At 36.9% G+C, this 27351-nt stretch overlaps 1 protein-coding gene and 1 non-coding gene across 5 annotated transcripts; one reads left to right on the forward strand and one right to left on the reverse strand.

Moving 5' to 3' along the window:
- Positions 1-5891: 5891 nt before the first annotated feature.
- Positions 5892-26046, forward strand: GCA (grancalcin). Of its 4 annotated transcripts, none has more exons than XM_086369964.1 (8): positions 5933-6115; positions 10485-10601; positions 13122-13191; positions 18567-18610; positions 18893-19040; positions 22047-22160; positions 22502-22560; positions 23212-26046. In XM_086369964.1, exons 1-8 carry the CDS (start codon positions 6089-6091, stop codon positions 23236-23238), a joined length of 606 nt encoding a protein of 201 aa, XP_086226090.1. In that variant the 5' UTR covers positions 5933-6088; the 3' UTR covers positions 23239-26046. The 4 variants fall into 4 exon arrangements, with proteins under 4 accessions (XP_086226109.1, XP_086226090.1, XP_086226100.1 ...); XM_086369974.1 differs by having other exon boundaries at positions 18962-19040; XM_086369992.1 differs by lacking the exon at positions 23212-26046 and having other exon boundaries at positions 5949-6115; positions 22502-22632.
- LOC147378440 (U6 spliceosomal RNA) lies at positions 14702-14804 on the reverse strand. Its single transcript, XR_015153622.1, has one exon. It is a non-coding gene; the product is annotated as a U6 spliceosomal RNA (small nuclear RNA).
- Positions 26047-27351: the final 1305 nt, after the last annotated feature.

A 27351-nucleotide genomic window follows, 5' to 3' on the forward strand; every position in this document is an offset into this window, starting at 1 on the left:
GATGGACACGAGTTTCAGTAAACTCCGGGAGTTGGTGATGGACAGGGAGGCCTGGCGTGCTGTGATTCATGGGGTCACAAAGAGTCGGACACGACTGAGCGACTGAACTGAACTGACCACACTATATATTAATTTACTTATTCATTATCATTAGTTATTATTTCTTATTCTTCCTGCTGGAATATAAGCTCCACAAGGGCAAAGACATCCTCCCCACTTCCACTGATGTATATTTTTTCCATCTAAACTTGTACTACAATATAGATGTTAAATAAGCATTTATTGACTAAAATGAATTAGGCTATCTATGTGAAATTTCTTAGTGCTATAAAATAAGCTCCACTCATGCTGTTTTTCATTAGCTGGTATATCTTAGTATTTGGTGTATAAATGATTCCTGAGAGGGGCAGATTCTGGCTCTGAAGTTTGCTGAGGAGCAGTAAATATTTACTGTCTCTATTTTCCTATGTTTTCCATCTGTGAAGAGGGGGATAAAGAAAAAATTCATGTAGAGGGAAAGAGAAAGTGAGATGGGCACAGATAGGAAAGGGAACCATCGTTATTTCACTGTTTATATTGTATTAGTAAAGGTATTGGTTAGTTGAATATCTAAACTCACCCTGAGGCCAAAGACCACCAAGATTTGGAAGAAATACTGTAAGTAGACATAGTCATGAAAACTTTACACTTGTCAGAAGGCATGTATTTCCTGTGTAAGAGAACAAATTTTAGGCTCATCTTAGTCAAAACCATGAATTTTCTTGTTTATTTCTCTAGTTATTGGTGTGCCATTTTTTCTGCTCTTTAAGACCTCTTCACTAATGGTGTAAATAATTTTTGTTTTATTTTAAAATACTATGTGGGTAGAGAGAGAGTAAATGGGCTCTCTCCTCTAAAGCAAGACCAGTGAGTCTGGTGTGGATTGAGCCAAAGGTGAGTCATAGAGTGGTTACAGAGCAGTGGCACTGGGGAAGATCACATCAGGACTTTACAGGCCATAGCAAGCATATTCTTTCATCCTCTGGGTGAGATAAGGGCCACTTATGGGATTGGAGCCTTAGCTGGACATGATGTAACTTATTTTTTTAAAGCGTTGCTCTTTCAGCTGTGATGTCAATAGACTGAAGTGGGTTAGTGGAGAAGCAAGAAGATCTATCAGCAAAATACAAAATTTTGTATTTTAAAATACAAAACAAACAAATGTATTGTTTAAGAGACCACGTTCTGCAGCTAAACTTCCTGGGTTCTAACCTCAGCTTTGCTATGCTAACACTGCATTATAGATAAGTGATATTCAACTCTCCACCTTAGTTTTTACATTTATAAAATAATAATTGTCTATACCTGATGGAGTTCTTTAGAGGAATAACACTTCACAAAACAGTGCCTGTTACATACTATTTATTATTGTTGTTGTTTAGTCGCTAAGTCATGTCTGGCTCTTTGTGACCCTATGGACTGTACTCACCAGGCTTCTCTGTCCATGGCAAGGAAACTGGAGTGGGTAGCCATCCCCTCCCCCAGGGGATCTTTTGGATCCAACCATTGTCTCCTGCATTGGCAGGGATATTCTTTGCCATTGAGCCACCAGAAGAGTCCATTTACTCTAGAAGCTATTTTTTATGAAATAACAGAGTAATTTATGAAAAAACATGTACGACTTAAGATGGTTTTTATACATTCTATTTTCATAAAATGATACTGTTCATACCATATTCAGTGAATCATGGAGCAAATTGTCATTACTGTTACTATTGAGCTGCAGCATGAAGGCCTGCAAGCCTATGCTTATCCAGACTTAAGTCCAGAGAAATGTCTTTGATGTCTGCAACAGAGACATCAAAGGTTTAAGGGATGGGAGAACTTGCACGTCTGACACGATATCCTTGAGAAAACCCTACCATGCCTGGGGGACTGCGGGCGGGACATTGGGCAGTCTTTGCTCTAGGGGCCGGGAGTTACCAATTATAGGGGGAATTGACATCAAGTTGATTTACTGGTTACCAGGGGAACCAGCAGAAGGCCTGTCCCTCACTGCCCCTTTTGATAAGCTATCATTGTGGTTAAAGTAACAGTTATTAGCCAGGGCCTGGGGCAAGTATGTGGGAAGGTCAGCCAGGTGAGCAGGGTGTAGGTGAAGCAGGCACTCACTGGTCAAGCAGGGGTTATACAGAGAGGAAGAGAACAGCCATCTTGGGTTGCTGTATCACACAATTACTTTTAAAAAATACTCCTATTGATTCATTTGAAATTTCAGTTCCTACAATTTATTGTTCCTGGGAAATTTATTATATGAAATAATGGGTCTGGAGAGAGATACAGTAGACTATAGTGTTGAAAATCTTCTCTGCATCTCAAATGATAGTGTAAGGGTGGTAAAATAATTTTCTGTTTACCCTTCCGAGTTCTTGGCAGAGATCCCCATAATAAAAAACAGACGAGCAAGAGAAGAAAATCCCAGAGGTTTACTAACACATATACTCATGTGTATGTTGTTGTTATATGTGTGTGTGTGCTTAGTGGTTTCCAACTTGTTGCTGAGAGTCATTTCCAACTCTCAGACCCCACAGACTGTAGCCCACCAGGCTCCCCTGTCCAGGGGATTCCCCAGGCAAGAGTACTGAAGTGGGTTTCCATGTCCTTCTCCAGGGAATCTTCTTGACCCAGGGATCAAACCTGCATCTCCTGCAGGTCTCCTACACTGCAGGCAGATTCTTTACTGCTGAGACCAGGGAAGATGGCATGGGAGATAATCAGAGAAAATGAATAATTCTCAGAGGTGGCTTAGAACTTTGGCTTAAATGCCATCTTCAGATAAAGAGAAAAGGAAGGTATGAGTAAACTACCTGTGGGGTAGTTACCAGGAAAAGAAGGATAAACAAGCATAAGATTTGTTATATAGATTTAAGTCCCTGCCTTCGTTATGGCAAGGGTCCACATTTGTCTCAGAGTACTCATCTCTGTCCTTTCCGGTAGAGAGTGGAGGAGTGTCACTTTGGTCCTGCTTTTAGACAAATGGAGAATAGAGAACTTTTCTTGTATCTGCTTCTTCTCGATTGCCTTCCAAATAATCCTTATGCCAAAGTGGCGTATTTTGGGGTGGGATATTCTGCTACCCTTCAGTACGAGTTTCCCTGGCTAGTTCTTTCTCTAAGAAAGAAACACACTACCTAGAACTTCAAAGGGTCTGATATCTTTTCCTATTTACCAGCTAAGAAGTAGCCTGCCACGAATTCACAGAAGTTGACAGAAGAACAGAAGAGGTTTCTCTGTCAGAGACAAAGGACTCTGTTACTCATAGCACAATAGGCTGTGGATTCCTCAGCCTGGAGGAATTCTCATGAATTCCTTTTGTTCCCAAGTTCCACTGAGTGAAATGAAGCTGCTAGATGGGTAATAAAGAAGCAATGGGTTTGAATCACCATGGAGGAACTCTAAGTTTAGGAAAATCCTGCGAGCACACACAAGCAAACTTTTCCCTGGAAGGAGAGTTTCACTTTGCTATCCTGCAGTCAAGCTTCTCTCAACCCTTGAAGAAAATAGTATCTCTATCTTGAAATTATGGGTTTCCTAGGTGGCAATAGTGGTAAAGAGTTCACCTGCCAACGCAGGAGACATTAGAAATGTGGGTCGGGAAGATCCCCTGGAAAAGGGCATGGCAACCCACTCCAGTATTCTTGCCTGGAGAATCCCATGGATGAGGAGCCTGGAGGGCTATAGTCAGACATGACTGAAGCGACTTAGCACATCTTGAAATTATATACGAAGAAATGCAAGGGGCCCATGGAGTGTTGACACAAATGCAATGCATTGATAAGGCTAGTACAATGAAAAGAAGATGCACAAAAATTCTGACCAGAGATTTAGACTAAAATTGTAAATGTAAAACACTTGGTCCTTTCTGAGCATTTCTTTGAATATGTAGTTAATCAACTAGAATAAAACTTTGCAATGATTTTGATAGGGACAGAATGGACAAAGTCAGTGTTTAAATAGTGAATCACACTAGGGGACTGTAAATAGAAAAATACAAGAGACCCCTGTAAATTAAGAGGGTTGCTTCACCACAAAACCAAGCAGGCTTGCTTAACAACAAAACCATGCAACAGAATGGGATGGGATACGCCCCCAAACGATAAAGCAATGGTGGTATGAGAGGCACATCCTGCCCTGTGAGCTCAGTAAATTTGTGATCCCTAGGACATGCTCTCTGCATACATAAAAAACAATTTGTGGACCTAGTTTGATCACACAGGGACAAGAAAACGACCCTGTTCAACCTGGAAGAGGAACTAATGATGGAAGCACGACATCTACTCAAGAAAGACAAAGAAGGTCTTTTCCCCCTCGCCACTCTTCCTTTGATTATGAAACTGTAGCCCATGAAATTCCTGGGGCACGACATTTCTCACTCATCCTCTTGTAAGTCTCACAGGTGTCCTATTCTAATAAACCACTTCTTATTTACCTCTTTGCTGTGGCTGAATTCTTCTCTGCCCTGAGCCATAAAGGACTATGATACCAGAGCTCTTTGCAGCCCCCTTGAAATGATATCAATTGGTTTCAATTTGTTTCGCTTTGTAATGTTTTATCACTTGATGCTTTAATGAGTCAAATGTTCTTTCCTCTTATCAAAAAATTTTTACCATCCCCCTTTATCTATTTATGCCAATTTAACCTCATTGGCCAAAGTATTTCTTATCGCGTTAGCGGAACCAAGGCACACTTTCTCAAGGGTGCTTTGTACCTTAGCAATCTTCCTTTCTGTCTCTTTCTGGGAAAATTAGGTTTTACAATGTTGAACAAGTTCCTCCTCTGTAGGATAGCTGAACAAGTTCCTCCTCTGTAGTTACTCAGCTTTGCAAGGTTAATTTCCCCTGCCAATAGGTAACACTTTCTTCCACATCTTTATTTATTTATTTTTTCGTCCATATTTTTAAGAAACATTTTAGCAGTTGTCTTATTCTTCAGAGGTAACTCAAAATAATATCATCATGGTCTTTTTGTTTGTTTCTAAACTAAATTTACAGCTGTCCTTCCCATGTGCATTTCCTTTTTTCAAGCTGGAGCTGCAAAATCCACTTGAGCTCCAGAGAAAAGCAGTACTGTTCAATGACTATCACTTAATAAATCAAAGTAATTAAGCATTTAACTTTTCACTGAGTGATTAAAAAACAAGCTGCTCCTTTCAATGGATATTATGAGGAGGCACAACTCAAGAGTTAAGAGTTTGCCCAAATGTTGAGTCATCTATTGGGTTACTAGATAATATATAGAATGCCTTGTAAATTATCAGCAAATAAACAGCAAATCATTTTTTAGTACAAGTGTATGTCTCATTCAACGTTTGGGACATACTCATATTTTTTTAATTCATTGTTTATTTTAAAATAAAATTTAACTGAACATCCTGTATTTTTATTTGCTAAATCTGGCAACTCTTGTCACCATTTGTCTACCAAACAAGCTATAATAACCTTTTTGTAAAATCTGGTGTCAAGAGCGTTTTAGCTTAGACGCACTACCTTTGGAGTAGAAGTCAGTTTCATAATTTTGGTGCTACGGAAAAAGAGATGTAAGTAACTGCAAGTTTTGAAATTCACAGATATATATTTCGTAGTCCATCTTTTAAAAAGTGGACGAATACGTAAAAAGAAGCCATGGGCGGGCTGGTCTGGGATTTCTAAGGTGAAAAGAAACCAGCCTTGAGAGCCTTTCCAAACAGCGTGGAAGTTAACTGCAGCAAAGGTATCTTTGCAGTTTAGGAAGGCTAGAGCGCGAGACCTAAGCTAGTCAATAGGGGCGGAGTAGGAAAAGGCTGGGCGCGTGAAGCCCATCAGAGACGAGATGGGTGGGACTAGACTTGGGGAAGGGGCGGGCCTAGGCCGGATAGGCTGCGAAGGGCAGGTCTCAGCCAATCCGAACCGAGTAGGTTGGGTTTGGACTCAGAAAAGGTTGGTCTCTAGGACTTGAAAGGCGCTGCAAGTGCGCCTCTCAGCCTCACCTGCTCCTGCACCTGCACCTAGAGCTCCGCTTCTCTCTCAGCCGGGCGCTCGCCGACCCTACGGCTGACGCTCGCAAGATTGTTATGGCCTACCCGGGATACGGAGGAGGGGTGAGTCCTGGCCGGTTCGGCGCGGCCTCCACCCCCGCGGGATGTGAGGCCCCTGCGGGCGGTGGCCATGTGCCGGGTTCACCCTCTGTCCGTCCTTGCTTACTTCTGCTTCTGGTACTCGGCGGCGCCAGGACTTTGCGCAGTGTAGGAAGCCGGGGCGGGGGCCAAGCGGAAAGCCGCAGGTGTTCTGGGGCCTGATGGCCCCTTAGGCGAATCCTTGTGGAACCACGGGTATGGAGTGTGTTTAGAAATTTCTTTCTTAAGATAGAGGAACAAAACATCCTTCTTGTTCCCAGTATCTTTTTTGGTCCACCCTCCCTTCAGCCCTCCTCCCCCGCCCCGCTTCCTCAGTTTTGCTAGACATCCTTTCCCTGAATTTTTTTGACCATTTCTTTTTAGTTCTTTATGTTGCTTATGAGTAAATTAAGATATGCTAAATGCCTTCTAGTGTTTATTACTCTACCAAGGGCAGTCTTTTTTAAACTTTGGGGGGCTGGGTTGTGTGGGAGAAGATTATACTTTCTTACCTAATTGTTTATCCTGCATCACCTTTGGGAGTTGGGAGTTGTAGTATCGACATGGTAACAGCATATACAACAAAATTTTTACGTATTTTTGAGGTAGTATTACAGTGTGGTCAGAATTTTCAGGCATAAGGATATATGTTAAGCATAGAAAACTTGTACAGATGAGCTATTCATGGAAGAAATAGAATGAAGAATAAGTTCCAAGAGTAAAAGAAAAAGGGTAAACTTTCTAAGGGCTTCTCTGATAGCTCAGTTGGTAAAGAATCCGCCTGCAATGCAGGCAACCCCGGTTTGATTCCTGGGTCGGGAAGATCCTCTGGAGAAGGGCTAGGCTACCTATTCCAGTATTCTTGGGCTTCCCTGGTGGCTCAGCTGGTAAAGAATCTGCCTGTTAATGCAGGAGACTTGGGTTCTATCCTTGGGTTGGGAAGATCCCCTGGAGAAGGGAAAGGCTACCCACTGTAGTATTCTGGCTTGGAGAATTCCATGGACTATGTAGTCCATGGGGTCGCAAAGAGTCGGATATGACTGAGGGACTTTCACTTTCAATCATTTATAAATAAATGTTCCAGAAAAGCCTTTTCATCTCTCTAAAAAAAAAAAAAAAAAGGTAGGAGCAAGTATCAGATCATTATACTATTTAGATAGCAAAGGATACTTACCAAAGAGTGATGTAAAACTTTATTTAAGATGCTACAGTAGAGGGTCTAGGTTCACTAAGGCTCAGTGGTAAAGAATCCACTTGCTAGTGCAGGAGACATAGGTTCAATCCCTGGTATGGAAAGATCCCCTGGAGCAGGAAATGGCAACCCACTCCAGTATTCTTGTGGGGACATCCCAAGGATAGGGAAGTCTGGCTGGCTACCATTTATGGGGTCTCAAAAGTCGGACATAACTTAGCGACTAAACAACAGCAAAATTCTTATACTTGGTTTGGCCTCTCAGAAAAAAATTTTTGATTGGTCCTTTCCAGGCTGAGATTTAGCCGCGCGATGCCCGTGCAGGGGCGGGGGCCGCGGGCCGGGGGAGGCGCTCGGAGTCCGGAGGCGCTGAGCGAGATTCTTTTTCGTCCTGGTTTATCACAAGACATTGAATGCAGTTCCCTGTGTTCTACAGGAGGACCTTTGTTTATCCATCCTATATGTGATAGTTTGAAAATTAAAAAAAAAAAAAAAAAAAAAAAAAATTTTTTTTCAGTTTTTCTTCCTTCTGTGAACCTTAAGGAGGTGAGGGTCTCCAGTAAGCCTTAAATTCTTGGATATGCCCCAGGCCCTGATTGCCCTCCAAATCCTTGGAGGCCTTAGAACCAAAAGTCTAGGTGTTTGTTATTGCCTCAGGGCAAAAGTTGCTTTGGGAATTTTGCTAATCCTTTTACCTCTGGATCAAGACTTGTCCCCCAGTACTGGCCTGAAACTTTCCCCCAATCAGTGAGGTAACTCAAAAAATAATATTTTATGCAGTTTTAAATTTAAGGTTGATCTTTATATCATAGTTATCCTTATTAGAAATAGGATTTTTTTCCTTCAGTATATTTTTGTAATTTATAGAATTTAAATTCTTTTTAGAAGGTCCATTTTATTTACCTTTTCAAATGTGTTGGTAAAAAGGTTTTCATAAGCATTTGTTTATATATATATATATATATATATATATATATATATATATATATCGGAGAAGGCGATGGCACCCCACTCCAGTACTCTTGCCTGGAAAATCCCATGGATGGAGGAGCCTGGTAGGCTGCAGTCCATGGGGTCGCGAAGAGTCAGAGACGACTGAGCGACTTCACTTTGACTTTTCACTTTCATGCATTGGAGAAGGAAATGGCAACCCACTCCAGTGTTCTTGCCTGGAGAACCCAGGGATGGGGGAGCCTGATGGGCTGCCGTCTATGGGGTCACACAGAGTCGGACACGACTGAAGTGACTTAGCAGCAGCAGCATATATATATGTATATATATATATATATTTTTTTAATTCTCTTTGTGGTTATATTCTCTTTTTTTTTTTTTTCCTGGAAACTGGCCTGTCCATCTTTTCAAAGAAGTAACTTTTATTTTTATTTATTTATTTTAAAAGATTTTATTTATTTATTTGACTGTGCTGGATCTTCATTACCGCCTGCGGGCTTTCTCTAGTTGCAGCAACCAGGGGCTTCTCTCTAGTTGCACTATGTGGGCTTCTCATTGTAGTGGCTTCTCTTGCTGTGAGCATGGGCTCAGGAGCTTCGGCTCAGTAGTTTTAGCTTGGTCTTAATAGCCCTGTGGCATGTCAGGTCTTCCCAGACCAGGGATTGAACCCATGTCCCCTGCTTTAACAGGTAGATTCTTAACCACAGACAGGCTGCCGTCTCTAGGGTCACACAGAGTTGGACACAACTGAAGTGACTTAGCAGCAGCAGGGGAGTCCCAAAGAAGTAATTCTTAAGCAGTCACTTTTTTAAAAAATTCATTATATTATTTTAACATTTTTTGTTTTCTTTCTTGTACTTTATTGCTTTCTAATCTAGTTTTTGGTTGCATCCCTGAGCACATCTCCTGGTGTTCCCGTAGGTCATTCCTTTTTGCCTTTACTGTATCCCAAGCTGCAGATTTTCAAACTGCTACAAAAGGCTCCTTTTTGCCCCACCCCCCCGCAACCAGTACTTAGAATTCTTTCTCTTTTTGCCTTCCATCAATCTCTGCTCATTCTTCAAAGATAGTCAAGATATTTCTTCATTCTCCAGACTCATTAAAAACACTGAAAAAAATGCCTCTCTGGACTTTCCCGGTGACTCAGTGGTAAAGAATTCACCTGCAATGCAGGAAATGTGAGTTCAATCCCTGGGTCAGGAAGATCCCCTGAAGGAGGAAATGGTAACCCACTTTAGTATTCTTGCTAGGAAAATTCCATGGACAGATGAGCCTGGCAGGCTACAGTCCATGGGGTCGCAGTGAGTCACACATGACAGAGCAACAAGCACGCAAAATGCCTCTCAAAGATATAAAAGAATGCATACAAAGTTCCAGAGTAAAAAGAAAACAATTACCAGAGCCAAAGCAAGAAACAAACAGTATGTAGTCTCTGAGGTCAGACTACCTATACTTGAATCACAGTTTACCTGGTACTGGCCATTTAACTTTAACTAATCCAGGAAACTGCTTGAAGTTTTATGTCCTCAACTGAAAGAGGACATAGTACTTTCATACCTCACCGACTTGTTGGGAACTCACATGGTAGTGAGAAAGTAGTTAGAACAGTACTTAAGATATAACAAGCTCTCAATAAATATTAGCTAGTATTATTGTTGGTATTGTTGTTGTTCTTATTTTGAAGAGGACCATGGTTTGAATTACCACCTGTTATTCTCTTCATTGGTGTCTTGCTTTTTAAAACAATACATGATTTTTGGTGGCTGTTTCAGGATGTTTCAGCCCTATGCACTTTCCCATGATTTGGTCATGGACACAGTTTCATTGTATTTACTATGTATTCTTCTATGTATGTATCTTTAGGTTTACTACTTTTTCATTTTACTATAGGTGAAATTTTCTTATTTTTTTAACTTTTTGCTTCTGTGATGATGATCAACACTTTTTTAAAGTATGCCTCATTCTTAGAGGCTAGAGACTTCTTTTTTAAGACTTTAAAGAACATTGGATAATATTTGTTAATGAGATAAATTAAGTAACGCAGGGCAACTAACAGTTTGTAGCTAACAGCTTTTGTGATGATTTGGGAAGTTTCAGTAACTCAATTTTTACTTTTCAATGGACTTATCATAAATATGTTCTTTTAAACCAAATTTAGTGTATAACGGGTAATATTTATATGAATAACCTCCTCCCTTTTCACTCGTTTAGTTTGGAAATTTTGGCAATCCATTGGGACAGCCAGGATACCCTGGACACCCAGCTTATCCAGGCAGTATTTCAACAGGAGACCCCATGTGGAAATGCTTCCTTGCTATTGCTGGCCAGGTAAAATGCTAAATATACAGCACAAATATCAGTTTAAAAAAAATTATTGCAATATAAAACAAATGTCAAGCTCTTTTATTTACTGTATCATTTAAAATGTATATGAAATTTGTATTTTAAGCTTATCTAGTTTTTTTCCTGAGATCAGAAATTAGAGTGGTCATAATTATCTTATTAAAAAGTCTGTTAGTTTGATGTCTAACATGTTAGGAGAAACCAGGGTGATGCATGGAGACTGAGCCAGATACCATCTGGGAAGAAGTGATATATATGTAAATCTTCTTGAGGAAGCTGGGGCAGAGTATCACAGAAACTTGTACATTGTGGATGTTTCTGCGAGAGCCTTGATGGTAAAGCAGATCAGCAAAAGGTAAAGGAAATGGGGTGGAATGAAGGTGCAAATATCAAATAATGAGCAGAGACAGAGATTCACTCTTGAGTCTTAGACACAGACCATGTCTCTTTCCTTTTACAGTAGTCAAGATTTATTGAGTGGTTAGAATTTCAGAGAAGTTTGATAACATTTTCCATTCATTGTTCATTCATTTAAAGTTCACTAGATCCCATATGTCTTTCTAGAAATATATATACACAGAATTATTATGTGTTGCAAACACTTTGTTTTGGCTAGCCAAATTTGATTCAAAACGTCCTTTTCCTTTTTCATGTGTATTAGAGGCTGGAAAACCCTAATCCTGTCTCAGACACCTTTGTGTAAAGGTAGCCATGTGCCATAATACTGGCCATTGAGATGTAGGTGCAATTTCTTTAGGATGCTTTCCTTTTCCAAATGAGGAAAGCTTAACGGAAACTAGTGTTAGTCCTTTTTCCTCCTTCTGGAAAGGCGACTACTTGCCTGGAAAGGAGACTTGAAGTATGGAGGTGCTGTAGCCATCTTGTGATCTGGAGGCCAGAAGCTTGAGATAAAGGCCTGTAGATGAGGGATTTGGAAATATGAAAAGAGATTGATGGCCTCGTTAAGTCGCCACAGAGTCTAGATCTGCTTAGCCCCAATAAGCATTTATTTCTTTAAGCCCCTTTGATAATATTTTCTATTATTTGCAGCTAAATGCAATCCTGTTACCTTATACCACTCTTATCTGCAAGGAGCTCTTAAGTAGTATAATACTGGGAAAAAGTATGTAATCTATAGCTGACTATATAACAAACTCATTTTATAAAACTACAACTTAAAATATAAGAAACAGACATGTATATTTAGAGACCTTTATTTGACTTACAAACTATTTCATTGTAACAGTTGTCAACAATGATCTGCTATGATTGTACTATTTGACACTTCGATTAAATTTTTGTTCTACCAAATACTTGGGTTTATTTCCCCAAAATAAGCAGATTAAAATGCAATAAATAAACTGGTATATACTTAAATATCTTAAAAATTTAAGACCATCAGGTAAATCTAACAGGCTTAATAGACCTAAACAGGGTCAATATCAAGAGAGACAAATGAGGTGAATGGTGCAAACACAGGTTCAGAGCCTTTATTTAAAAACTGGATATTTTTTCACAGATGTTTTTGCATTAATTTTGTTTTTTTTTAAATATTGCATTAAAATATAATTTAATGTAACTACTGAGTTTTTTAAAACTTTTTCAAATTTAGAAGTTAGTCTCTCACTTGCCTGATAATATTTATAATACTCCTTAGAAGTGTTTATAATGCTCCGTAGATGTGTTTATAATACTTCTTAGCATTAGTCTGTAAAAGTTTTGTTTGTTTGTTTTTTGGATTCTTATAAATTACATGCTTTAAATTTGCTTCCTTAATCCTTTCCCAGAGCTTTTGTTTTGAATTCATGACCATGTATGAGATGCTTCCAAGTAAATTATTAATACTCTTTAATTTTTTAGAAAAGAGGATCCAGTACTGAAACATAATGAAAGTATTCAACTTGTTTCACTTTGATTGTGATTTCTTATTTGTGATAAAAGATTTTTTTCCCATAAGAATGGCAAAGAATATTTGGACAAAACTCAGAAGAGTAGCACCAAAATGTAGGGGGACTCTCGAGCTGAGATTAAAGATGTGAAGGAAAATGATATTTTCTCTTCCCAGTTAAAGATTCAGTATCCTTTAGAAATAAGCTCCCCTCAAAAGAAGCATGAAAGAAAAATTTTGAGACTTCTCTGAACACATTTTAGGCATTTTTCTAACTTTTTATAGTAGAAGTATAATGATTCTCACAAGATTTTACATTGCATTATTATAGGACAGAGTGATTATGCTGTTTTTCAGAAGTAGAGAATATAAATTATATGTGAAATGCCTGCATAATTTAATAGAATAAAATTTGATTGTGGAAAAGTATTCATGTTGTGTGATGTTCTCTAATGTGTCTTTGTCATCAGTAATTATCTCTATAATTTTATAGTTGATAATAGAGTAATATTTTGAAGACTGCATATTTATTCATTGGCCTTGAACAGCTAGTTAGCACTTTAGTATGCTTTTATATAACTTCTTTTATTAATCAGATTATAATTATTTTTTAACAGGATGGTGAAGTGGATGCTGAAGAACTTCAGAAGTGTTTAACACAGTCTGGAATTAGTGGAACTTATTCTCGTGAGATCTTTTTTTTTCCTTCTGTTGAAATTGCACTAGGAAATTCACTTTCTAACTTTTTTGTTTCCATACTTGAAATGTTTTTTAAAACTTTTTTATCACATACATTCACACACATAATGCAGAGTCGAATAATGCTACAAATCTTGTTAAGTAAATACTGTTCGGTGTGCATTCCCCCTCCGCGACGTTAACCACTCTTAGGAAAAATCTCTTTCAACTTCTTTCAGCTAATTCTTTTGAAATGTGCCTCCATATCTCAAATAGCATGCTTTTATTGCTGCTGATTTTCAGTTTTGATGATGATCAGTGATTGTGTCCTGCTGTGGACAATGAGGCTGTAACCGTTTCAGGCGTGTCCCTGCCCTGTGCACAGGAGCCCTTCCCTTCCCCTCCATCCCCTATAGCTGTTAAGTAATTTTCATTAGGTCAGTAATCAGCATTTGCTTTATTGTTACTGTCTAAATGCTCTTCCTGAGTCTTAGAATAATATATGATTAATTTTCCTTTTTATATAACTGCTTTTTCTGAAATTAATCCCCATCCTGGAGCTTTCTGTTGTGCCTCGTTTTCTGTGCATAGCTGTCATAATGCACTCATCTGGAGCCCTTTCCTCTCTCTCTTGAGTTGCATCTCCCCTTCATTCCATCGCTTGTTCTCATCTTAAATTTGATAAAACGCATTGTTAATTAGCTTCCTAATAAAAGTACATGGGAAACAAATCTTTTGAGACTTTCTGTGAAAATGCTTTCATTGTGTCCTCAGAATCAAGTGACTAGCCAGGTATAGAACTCCAGATTACAAAACATTTTGACTTAAGAGTTTTAAGCTCCATTGTTTCCAGCTTCCATTATTGTTTGATCTTTTTGTTTTCTGCCTGTATGTCATTTGTTTTTTTTGTTTTTTTTTTTTAAATTTCTGGCGCCGAGTCTACGGAGCGTCCTCTTCACCTCAGCCGGGGCGAGCCTCCCGGGGGTGGACGGGCGGGCACCGCGGGCCCCGACGCGGCTGCGCCTTTTTTGTTTGTTTGTTTGTTTTTAATTTTATTTTATTTTTAAACTTTACATAATTGTATTAGTTGTTTTTAGTGTGTAGAGGCTTGTGAGGGCTTCTCTTTGCCCTTGGTCTGAAATGTCACAGTGCTGTTCCTTGGTGTGTGGGGGATACAGAGGGAGTTCCCAATTGAGACTCATTTGCTTTCATTCTGAGCAGTTTTCTTCAGTGACCTTTTCTCCATTTTATCTTTGTGGAGTGCCTGCCATTTGGATTGGGTCATTTTTCTTTTTCTCTCCTGCCTCTTGGTTTCTTCTACTTTTGGGGAAATCCTGGGTGGCTTAGTGATAAAGAATCTGCCAGCAATGCAGGAGACACAGGTTTGATCCCTGGGTCAGGAAGATCCAGGAGTGGAGAAGGAAATGACAACCCGCTCTAGTATTCTTGCCTGGAAAATCTCATGAACAGAAGAACCTGGTGGGCTACAGAGCGTACACAACAACCTCAACTTTTCTTTTTTTTTTTTTAACACTTCAGGAACTTGAGTGTCATCCTTGTGTAAAGGCCGTGCTAACTGTCTCTGTATTGTTCCAATTTTAGTATATGTTCTCCTGAAGTCCTATTGAGGCTCTCATTTCTCCTATCATGTTTTTAAAATCCAAAGGCAGTTGTTCTTTTTTTCATGAATGTGACGTCTTTCCTTATCTCTCTGATTTTTAATTTTTTTTCCAGGTTTTTTTCCTCCTACATAACCTGCTTCTTCGATGTTTTTTCCCCGGTTTGTTCATTTGACTGTCTTTCATGTTAGCTGCCTTTCTCAGATGTCTGATGAGGCTTGGTTGCTCATATTTAACTAAAATACTGGTTAGAAGCCCTGAGAGTTGGGCTGCGTGTTGGCTCCAGACTTCAGAGCCTGGTGGTTCAGCTGGGCAGTTTGTTCTGCTACACTGGGCGTCAGGATCTTTAGGGATTTCTTTCGGGGCTGGTTGTCCAGTTGATCTGCTCTCTGGAGCCAAGGAGGGAGGACTCAGGAGGGTTTCAGTCTTTTGTAAAATTGTCACTTTATTTCCCTGTTTTAATAGACAGTCCTGTCTTCAACAGTTCCTGATTTCCTGCAGTGCATAGAACCCTCCGGAAAATAAAATCCCAGATGTCTGCTGGCTTGGGAGTAGACAGGGCAGCCATCCATGCGGCTGAAGCAAGAAGATTTGGGCTTCAAAGGCGCGTTAAATAGGCATTCAACCAGTCCTTCTGTTTTTGTCTCTACATTCACATCCATTTTCAGAAGTACTGCCAATTTGCAAAAGTTTGGGGTCTCCTCCAGGATAATGAGGCTGTTTCTCAGCTTTTCTTATTGCAGGATCAGGAAGCTACTTTCTCAGATGGAGTTTGGCAACTTATGTCCACCTACTTTTCAACTTGCACAGTTTTGTTCCTTGGTTTCCTCTCTTATTCTCTAAAGGATTACAAGTTGTAAAAATTCAGTTTAATTCTGTCCATTCTAATGTGGTGTGGAGAGAGAGTGAAAATCTGTCAACTCTCCTAAAACTTCTCTTCTATTCTTTGTCAAGGTTATTTACTTTTACATTTGGTTCTATTTTGAAACTGATTGAAGAGCTGGTTATTTGATGACTGAATTTTTGTCATTTATTATCATTTATTCAAATTCTTCCACTTAAAGAATGTGTGCTATGTTAACTTTAAGGCAAAATAGATCTAATTTACTGGACAAATGATGGAATGCCATTCCAGAGATTTCTCCCTGTCCCTGCCTGAGAAGTTTTTGTATGAAAGAGCATTGGTCTCCAATCCTCTCTCTTCACCTGTTAGCTCTGTGAACTCGGGAAACTTTATCTTTCTGGGCCACAGTTGCTTTATTTGTAAAACTGAGACTATTACAGGTTAGGCATGTTTATGTTAAATCACAAAACATACACTACTGGTTCATAGTAACTGCTTATTCAGTGTCAATTGAATTACCTGTCTGAAAATACCGTAACCATCTATTCTACAGTTGATACCATGTGAAACATTAAAGAAAGTTTTTTTTTTTTAATGTGTGGATTATTTTATAATTTTCTTTAATGGGTATAAAATTTAGCTGAAATAGTTTTTTTCTTTATAAAAATTTCAAAATATTTTATCAAATAGCAAAAATAATTTTAAGCATTTTTGCTTATTCATTTGTTTATCTTAAGGAGCTACTAGTAAGAACTTTGTAAACTTCACTGAACTGTACTGACATAATATCTCCTTCATCAGGACTATGTATAGTAAGTCTTGAGATAAATCAGTACGCTAATGGAATGTAATGATAAGGATTAGAAAAAATTAAATTTTGCCTCAGTTCAGTTCAGTTCAGTCGCTCAGTCATGTCCAACTCTTTGCGACCCCATGAATTGCAGCACACCAGGCCTCCCTGTCCATCACCAACTCCCAGAGTTCACTCAGACTCATATCCATCGAGTCAGTGATGCCATCCAGCCATCTCATCTTCTGTCATCCCCTTCTCCTCCTGCCCCCAATCCCTCCCAGCATCAGAGTCTTTTCCAATGAGTCAACTCTTCACATGAGGTGGCCAAAGTACTGGAGTTTCAGCTTTAGCATCATTCCTTCCAAAGAAATCCCAGGACTGATCTCCTTCAGAATGGACTGGTTGGATCTCCTTGCAGTCCAAGGGACTCTCAAGAGTCTTCTCCAACACCATAGTTCAAAAGCATTAATTCTTCGGTGCTCAGCCTTCTTCACAGTCCTACTCTCACATCCATACATGACCACAGGAAAAACCATAGCCTTGACTAGACGGACCTTTGTTGGCAAAGTAATGTCTCTGCTTTTGAATATGCTATCTAGGTTGGTCATAACTTTCCTTCCAAGGAGTAAGCGTCTTTTAATTTCATGGCTGCAGTCACCATCTGCAGTGATTTTGGAGCCCCCAAAAATAAAGTCTGACACTGTGTCCACTGTTTCCCCATCTATTTTCCATGAAGTGATGGGACCAGGTGCCATGATCTTCGTTTTCTGAATGTTGAACTTCAAGCCAACTTTTTCACTCTCCACTTTCACTTTCATCAAGAGGCTTTTTAGTTCCTCTTCACTATCTGCCATAAGGGTGGTGTCATCTGCATATCTGAGGTTATTGATATTTCTTGATTCTTGATTCTTTTTAGTTCCTCTTCACTTTCTGCTGTAAGGGTGGTGTCATCTGCATATCTGAGGTTATTGATATTTCTTGATTTCTTGATGGCAATCTTGATTCCAGCTTGTGTTTCTTCCAGTCCAGCGTTTCTCATGATGTACTCTGCATATAAGTTAAATAAGCAGGGTGACAATATACAGCCTTGACGTACTCCTTTCCCTATTTGGAACCAGTCTGTTGTTCCATGTCCAGTTCTAACTGTTGCTTCCTGACATGCATACAGATTTCTCAAGAGGCAGGTCAGGTGGCCTGGTATTCCCATCTCTTTCAGAATTTTCCAGTTATTGTGATCCAAATTTTGCCTAGTAAGTCCTCATTTATAGTTCTTTAAATATGGAAGTGTTAATATTTCTGATTTAAGATAGCCAACTATCTTATCATCTATATTTCGTCTTCCTTTCTTTCACCCTCCCCCAAGAAAAAGCAGTTCTTTCAGTTCTGAAGCTTATCCCTTTCTTACTTGGTTGAGTGCAGTAAACTTCCAAATGATTTACCTACATCCAGATTCATCATACTTTACTCTCTATGTAGTCTTTCTTTGTCAACTACTGTTTTTGAAATGGAAATTTTAGAATTGCCACTATGTTCCTTAAAATCCTTTGTTGTTGATTAGTTACTAAGTCGTGTCCAATTCTCTGCGACCCCATGTACTGTAGCCCGCCAGGCTCCTCTGTCCATGGGATTCCCCAGGCAAGAATACTGGAGTGGATTGCCATTTCCTTCTCCAATCCTCTAGTAACCTCCATTGGTCTAAACCTTTAGGGTGGCGTTCAAAACTCATGATCTGGTCCTCATCTGAAGTCATTATATGCCTCTCATTCCCATATGCCCTAAGCTTTAACCAAATCTCTAACACTTTCAAGTTTTGTGATCTCCGTACGTGAGAACTACTTAAGCCAACTTAGCATTTGTGTTAGGAAGACTAAAGCCCTCTTTTCCCCTTGTTTAGTTTTCAGTATTTTATAATTGCTTATTTAATTACTCAAATCCCTTTAGTAGGTATATGAAGGTAGTAATTTTTTTTTTTTCTTTCACTATGCATGCCTAACAGTCAGAGTTTGTTCACTGAGTGATGGATAGTTTTGGCAGTCAGTTGGTAAATGTTTTGTTTTAAAAACAGAAATTGTTGTAATTTTACATAAATAGGGCAGAATTTAATTCAGATAATAAATATGTTTTACAGCCTTCAGTTTGGAAACCTGCAGAATTATGATTGCCATGTTGGATGTATCCTTGAGTAAAAACAAAAAATACTAGAATATAGCAAAATTACCCTTAAGGCAGTTTTTAGGTATAAATGATCATAGTAAACTAGAGTGTTTAAAAATACTTTGTAACATCCTATTTGAATTCTATTCTTTTCCATTTTTACACACATCTATTTATATGCGAAATTGGCTAACTCTTGCAGAAGTGAGCTTAAAATTTTTTAATCACTTATTTGGAATTTTGAGTTCAGGTTAAATTCTCTTTGGTATCAGAATTTATTTTCGTTAATAAAACTATCAGAGAGATTACTCAGGAAAAATGGGATTTAATGAATTCAAAGAACTTTGGGCAGCTCTTAACTCCTGGAAGCAAAACTTCATAACTGTTGATAAAGACGGAAGTGGCTCAGTAGAGCATCATGAACTGAATCAAGCCATTGCTGCTATGGGTAAGCATATTAAAATTCTTTAAATAAATCCAGGTCGTCTTTGTTCTTTGATCAGATGAATCTTAATTGTTTAAACTTGCTAAGTAATAAAAGGGTATATTATTTCAGCAGCTATTGTCTGGTTTGATTTCAAGGTTATAGATACATTCTGATTAAATATCTTTAACAAAACCATTTTATTTGTGAGCTTTTCAAAGGATAATCTTTCATGCCTTCTGGTTGATAAAACAGTTTCTGAATTTCCTATGTTCAGTTCACTCACTCAGTCGTGTCTGACTTTTTGCGACCCCATGAATTGCAGCACACCAGGCCTCCCTGTCCATCACCAACTCCTGGAGTTCACTCAGACTCATGTCCATCAAGTCGGTGATGCCATCCGGCCATCTCATCCTCTGTCGTCCCCTTCTCCTCCTGCTCCCAATCCCTCCCAGCATCAGAGTCTTTTCCAATGAGTCAACTCTTCACATGAGGTGGCCAAAGTACTGGAGTTTCAGCTTTAGCATCATTCCTTCCAAAGAAATCCCAGGGCTGATCTCCTTCAGAATGGACTGGTTGGATCTCCTTGCAGTCCAAGGGACTCTCAAGAGTCTTCTCCAACACCACAGTTCAAAAGCATCAATTCTTCGGTGCTCAGCCTTCTTCACAGTCCAACTCTCACATCCATACATGACCCCTGGAAAAACATAGCCTTGACTAGACGGACCTTTGTTGGCAAAGTAATGTCTCTGCTTTTGAATATGCTATCTAGGTTGGTCATAACTTTCCTTCCAAGGAGTAAGCGTCTTTTAATTTCATGTTGAATATACTTAAATTTATTCTAATTGTTCATACTCATCATTTATATTGTATACTTTTGTAACTTGGTAAGATCTCTAATTTGATGGCAAAAGCTTATCTCAGTAACAGGTCTCCATACATAGTCTAGTTTTTCATCTTCTTTATGTAGTATAGAACACACAGTAGACACACACACACACAAAAAAAACCTCAAAATGAGAAATCTACATTTTAGAGTATCTCAAAAGACTGTAACTTTATTTTTATCATATCTCTGATAAGCTAAAGTTCTCAGTGTGTTTTCTTTAAAAAAATGATAATATGAATTGTGTGTAACTTGCTTGGGGCTTCCCTCATAGTTCAGTTGGTAAAGAATCTGCCTGCAATGCAGGAGACCCCAGCTCAATACCAGGAAGATCCCCTGGAGAAGGGATAGGCTACCCACTCCAGTATTCTTGGGCTTTCCTTGTGGCTCAACTGGTAAATAATCCACCTGCAATGTGGGAGATCTGGGTTCGATCCATGAGTTAGGAAGATTCCCCTGGAGAAGGGAAGGGCTACCCACTTCAGTATTCTGGCCTGGAGAATTCCATGAACTACATACAGTCCATTTAACTTGCTTATAGTAACATAGTTTTAAGTAGTTTTCTTAATTGTATTTATGCTTGTGATTTTATTTACATTCATTTCTAAATAAAATGCTTTTGTAACAAAACTAACTTTTGAAAGATTGTACTTTTCAGAAATCTGAACAAGTGTATATTATTTCAAATTTCAGTTTAAAGTCAAAACCATGATTTTGTTTTATAAATAGACATTTTAATTGTCATTTTAGGGATAGTCCTGTCCATATAAACTTGTATAGTTTAATTATAGTCTTAATTCCTAATGAATTAAACTTGGTTCTTAATTCTGCACAATGTTGGAAAATTAATATAACCATTTGGAAAAAAGAAAACCACCAAAGAATTCACATAGGCAGTTGAATGTAAGTAACAAAGAGGCATTCTGTATTATTCAAATTTTAGGTCTTCAGATATATTTTAAAATATTCATTTTTTTTTTTTTTTTGCTGAGAATGCTATGGAAAATCTTGTGAATTTTATCAGTCCCATATCCACCTGAATCATAACTCTCTAAAGCTTAGGGTTTATTTTTATATAATAGCATTTGCTTGCATGTTTGACTTCTATTAATTTATACCTTTCCTTTCAGTTACTTTTAGCAAGTTTCCTGGATTGCGTTTCATTATAGCTATTTGTAGAATTACCTTCTGTTGCATTTATTTTCATTATTTTTCCCTTTGCCTGGATGAATGTCTCTTGTCTACGTCTAATCCAGTAATATACAAAGACAACATTTCTAGGCCAGCATTCTTCACAGTAAAATATACACACTTCATTAAATACATAGGACCATCACTAGGGGGGCAACAAGTGAAATAATTTATATTTCTAATTACTTTTATTCCATTCTTTTAAATTTTATTTTTTATATATTTTAAAATGTAAATCATCAAATAGTAATACTTGTATAGAATTTAAGACTAAATAATATACATGTAATGGGAGTGAATGATCCAAAACTTTTTACTCAAAGTATACATTCAAAAACTTTTGGAGTCCACTGGGCTAGACAGCAAAGAACCAAAGAAAGAGTAAAAAGACTGGTTAAGATGAAAAGTCTATGAAGAAACAGAATAAGGGTTATAGGCCAAAATGGAATAACATTTCCCTATTTCTTCCCCCTCTAAGTAACCATGTTGATTCTCAAATTTTCTTTGACTGTAAGACAATACAGTCAATGGGAAATACAGGTTTGAATGATATCAAAGATCACTAATAATCTTTGCTTTGATGTTTTTGAAGAACTGTAAAATTACAGGGTTTAAAAATTGATGAATTAAAAAACCTGTGACTACATTAGACATTATTTCAAAGTGAAAATATATTTTACAAGCACAAAAAGATAATTGTTTTCTTTTTCCTAGCTTTGACTTTTTATAGAGCAGGAATTGTGAAATTTATGTACCACTTTTGCTATTAGTAATGAAACCTTTCCTGATCAATTTCAATAGGAATGTGTTTTGTTTCTGAAATATATTTTTATGTAATGAATTCTGAAAGTTAATTTGTTTTATAACTTTATTTACATGAATACATTGTTGGTTAATGGTGTTCTTATGATGTGTAGTTTTAGAAGTTTTAATCTAGCCATCCCTTTTTCTAGGTTATAGGTTGAGTCCTCAAACAGTAACTACCATTGTCAAACGTTACAGCAAGAATGGCCGAATCTTCTTTGATGATTATGTTGCTTGCTGTGTGAAGCTTCGAGCATTGACAGGTATGGACCATTTATGGGCACAGTATTATGGGACTTTTTTCCCCAAATGATGTCCCTCATTTCCTTCAGCAAAGTGATAGTATTATGTGTCTTCCCCTCTTTATTCACTGTTAGATCTTAACAGAGTTCTAATGCTTTAAAACTTCAGGAATATAAATAGTGAAAAAATGTTATAGCTCAGTTTTAGAAAATTTTCTTCATATCTCAGTGGCCTGGGACATTAAAAAAAAATCACAAGATTTACTAGAGTGTAAAATTATTCCTTTTGTAATACCTGGGGTCACCAGTTATTTAAAAGTATATTTTAAACTGTAACACAGAAAATAACTTCTTGTTTAAAGATTTCTTTAGGAGAAGAGACCACTTGCAACAAGGGGTTGTGAGTTTCGTATATGACGATGTGAGTATCCTGTATCACACTTTTGATGTTTATACTGTGTTCTATGTGTGTTCATAGTGATCAGAAAATGTAAATGATCTCTGATTTCAGTAGTGGAGATAATATATTTTAAAAGCCATATTCTTTTTCTATATTTTTCAGCATAACTCAAATATAAAATTCAGTAGTGGTATAAGTAACCAATTTGACTTGATATTAAACATAAAAATACTTTAAAATTTTATGACAGTGATTTTGGCAGTTTATGTTCCAAATCATTTTTAAGGGCAAATTTATAAAGAAGTATTTCACTTGTGATGATCTTTCTTCTGAAAGAGATAGGAAATGTTCATCTATGATAGGTAATGGAACTATTCCTTTCTCATTTCAATTGTTGCTATTAGGCTGAGTCCATTTTTTTTTTTTAAATTGAAGCTACAGGAACGGTTATATTTCACATGTTCTTAAGTGTTTCAGGGTTTTGTTTTATTTGTGTTATGTGGAAATTATGAGGTCAACTTTATCCTACTAGTATAATACTGGTTTGAGTTACAAGCCTTAGTAAAAATTTCTCCTCTTGAGAAAATGCTTCTGTGGAATATAATTAGAGACAAAACATTAAAGACAAAAACCATGTTGTTGTTACCAAACGATGATTTTGCCTGTTATTAGTTTTTGCAGGGCACAATGGCAGTTTGAATGTCTAGAATTTGAAAGCTGAAGAAATACTGTGAGTTTCTCTGCTTAGAAGAAATGAACTGGACTCCTTAGAATTAAAGCTTCTAAGGCTTTTCCATATTCCATATATTGAATCTCTTCTCTTGAGTTTTTACTTTAGCTCACAGTGTAAAGCAATAAAAGAGATGTTTTTGTATTTGGAATATTATTGCTTTTAGTAAAGTTATAACTTTAGAGATATCTGCATAATCAACATAGGTGTATAATTAAGTGATATAAATACCTCTTAGCTTTAATTTTGTTTCTTAATTACAAGATAGATTATATATTTTAAAAAGATAGATTGTATAAGAAGCTAAATGATGCAAGCCTAGATAAAACTAATTTATACTTACCTGAAGGTTACAAATTATATTTTGAAAAATTTGTTTGTAGTTGTTGGTATTTGAAGGTGAGCCAGAAAGGGAAGCCTAGATTTTGTGCAATCTTTATAGTAGGGGTTTTTTTTATTTGCTCACATAATCAGAAAATAGAAACTTGCTACTCTTTGCCTGTGAAGAAAAAAATTGTAGTTCCTAAAATTTTATCCTGAATCACATTAGGTGGACCATAAATAATCTATGGTGAAATAAAACTACAGGAGGCATTGTTTTTCCTTTTTAAATTATTTGCAGTATATGTTTTTCTTCAGTGTGTTTTATTGTCTTCTGTGGAACAAAATTCTTAATGAACATAACTTCTTTCTCTGTATAGATAACCTAAAATGGCATCTTTGTTTAAATTTAGGTTTTCTGCAAATGACATATTTTTAATGAAATCTCAATATTTAAGTTTGTTATTTTAAGCTACATTGTTTATACATATTGCTATTAGCTGTTTATAAAATTTTTAAAAAATCAAGTAATCTACCACTTTGTTTAAATGTTTAGAAATTACATGTTTGACTTTCTTGACAGCATTAGTCTGTGATTTTGACATTAGTAAACCCATAAGTCTTTCTCAGTAAGTGTGATGTGGGTCCTGAGCATGGTAGACAGCATTTCATTTTTTACTATGAAAATTGAAAGTGGAGTCACCAAGTTCTTAGCATTTTAAGATTACTGATATAAGTTGCTGTAGTTAATCAGTCCCTTGGCAAACACGCCTCAGTCTTTCTAAATGAAGAGTTAGTAAACCACATACTTTTATTACACTTGAATTGAATATCTTCTAGCTTAAAGGTGAATACAAATTAACATAATTTTAATATGGCTTGTGATTGAATTAATAATATAGTTTTTCATATAAGTTTCATAAAAATGGAGGATGAATGGTAGTATCTTAAAAAAAAACTTTTATAAAGATACAGAATTGTAAATCAACTTTCATTTTAAAAAAACTTGGAAAGGAAGTAATGTATACTCTTGTTGATCTTGATAATTTTATATAATTAGCTGTCAAATTCATTTGGTTAGATTTATAAAAATGTATGAATGAATAAATCATGTAATTTTGTCCTCTGGCTGTTAATTTTTTTCATGAACATATATTTGATAATGTGAGAGCATGTTAACTGAAGTATAAAAGATACAGAATTCTAATTAACAGTGTTGTAGGGAAGAGATCATATAAACACACTGTGTATCATTCATGTTGAATTAGGGTGATACCGTGACTCAGCAGCATGGAATCTTAACATACACTTTGTACTGCTGCTGCTGCTAAGTCGCTTCAGTCGTGTCTGACTCTGTGTGACCCCACAGACAGCAGCACACCAGGCTCTGCTGTCCCTGGGATTCTCCAGGCAAGAACACTGGAGTGGGTTGCCATTTCCTTCTCCACTGTGTAAAAGTGAAAGTGAAGTCACTCAGTCGTGTCCAACTCTTTGTGACCCCATGGACTGCAGCCCACCAGGCTCCTCCGTCCATGGGATTTTCTAGGCAAGAGTGCTGGAGTGGGGTGCCATCGCCTTCTCCGACACTGTGTACAGTTGGTTGAGTTATTGTACTATTCTGAGGTCAGTTATAATTTTCCTTATTTGGACGCTCCATAGTTGAGGTAAAACTTTTAAAATGGTATGACATGAGTCATATAAGTTTTGTCAAATGACACTTTGCATTAGAACTTTTACACGCTTATCTTAACTCATCCTTTACCAAAGGTGTTCCTATGACTTTTGGTCATAGAAGGTCTGAAGAAGTTCCCAGGACCAAGCGTATTTGGGAAAGCCTCATCTTCCTCAGGAAGCTTAATAAAACGTAAGGTACAGAAAATCTCAATTTTATTTGACTCAGTTTTTTCTGAATTTTTTTAACCTCAGAACCCTTCCTCTTAGCAAAACTGATGTTCTACGCCAGTCCAACCTGGTTGTCAGACAGTTGTTTTGCACTTCACATTAGATAATCTTTTTTTTTAATCCATAGAATTTTATTTAGCCTCTTTTCAAATTTTCTTATACTAATGAGGAGAACATAAATCTAGAAATAAGATTTGCAAAATCATCACTTTCCTGTAAAATTCCCAGATTAACATTATTTCAAACACTGGTGTCATTTTGGCCTTCAGGACAATTACATATTTTTCTAGTGCTTGGTTTTCTAATCTGTACACATTAGGAAATCTTATATAAACATTAGCCATAGAGAACACATTACCAGGATTTTTCTGCTAAAATGCAATTTGTATTTTTAATGCTTTTAAAATAATGTAAACAGAATCTATTACTAAGGTAAAAATTAAATCATTTTATAATGAACATGAACGTGAATGTGGTGTGGTAGTTTGTACTAATTAACTCATGCCCCAGTTTTCTTATGATGATGGAAATTATTAAATCATGTACACCCTTAATGTCTAAGTGCTTTTATTTATACAATAAACATGTTTCCATGTCATTTTTAGAATTTTTTTAATAAACATTCAAATAGCTTACTGTAAAGTTTTGCATCATACAAAATCTGTAACATATATATTAAGAAATACTTCAGTTCAAGTAACAGTGCAGTAATTCACCTATGCTTAAAAGACTGCCAAATGATTAAGTGTCAGGTATTGCACTTCTATATTGAGTGGCAGTTTACACATTTTAAATTACATCAGGGGGTAATCAATACTATTGGAATCTTAATTTGGTCCACTTTCAAGTGTAATTTCAAGGACTGTGCTCATTTGATCTATCAAGCATGCATTCAGAAACAAAATATAATAGAAAAATGTCAAGAGATATGTTTATTTCCAGAGAAGGCATTTACCCTGGAAGAGAGTAAAATTTATTAATGTAGATAAAATCTGTGTAATTGAAAATATAAATTGTGATGATTTAAGTAAAATATATAAATCAAGGTCACTGTTATGGCATTACAAAACTGAACAAACAAATACTATATGTCAGAAGTGTGCTTTTCTTTGTCCTTTTATATTTGACAGACATAAATGATATGTTTTTTTTATAGCAGTTTTCTGGGAAATTAATAGGAGTAAATTTGTTAGAATCTGGTAAATTAAATCTAGTAAGTAAAATTAATACATTTTTCAGGTTAGTATATTCTTCTTTTCTCTTAAACTTTAAAATGCAACCATGGGTGTTTTATTACTTTGAAACATATTACAATATCACATTTTTGTTGGTCACAAATCATTTTCAAAGCAAATTGAGCATTTTAAAATAAATGTATAATGCTAAGGTATCATCTAAGAGTGTCTTGATTTCATAATACTAGATGATACAAAGAAAAATATTTAGAATTTGTGTTATAGTGATGAATACAGGCAGGGCTTTTAAATGAATACTGTTCAAATAATTTATAGTCTAGAATAAGGTCATAAAATTACATGTCTTTACTGAATTCAAATTGCCCTGTAACGTGGAGTTCTGAGCACAAAAGTACTTTGCAGAAAACTGGGAAAGTTAAGGAAAATTTCTCTGTCTCACTATCAGATCATTATTTGAATCCTGGGAAACTTGTGCTTTTGTTTTTTGCCACGTCTACTTATTTTAAAAAGCATAGTAAAGAAAAGAACCTTATATTACTTAACATTCCTTTTACCCATGTAGCTTGGTGATAAGCAGCTTTGTGTATTACTTTTTGAGCATTCAAATTTCAGATGTGCTTCTATATCTGAATACATAGTAAGTAGACATTGGTGGCAATTCTA

Source organism: Bos grunniens, chromosome 2 (genome assembly GCF_055505025.1).
Source record: "Bos grunniens cultivar Pamir isolate PY7600 chromosome 2, Bosgru_T2T1.0, whole genome shotgun sequence".
Taxonomy (NCBI): Eukaryota; Metazoa; Chordata; class Mammalia; order Artiodactyla; family Bovidae; genus Bos; species Bos grunniens.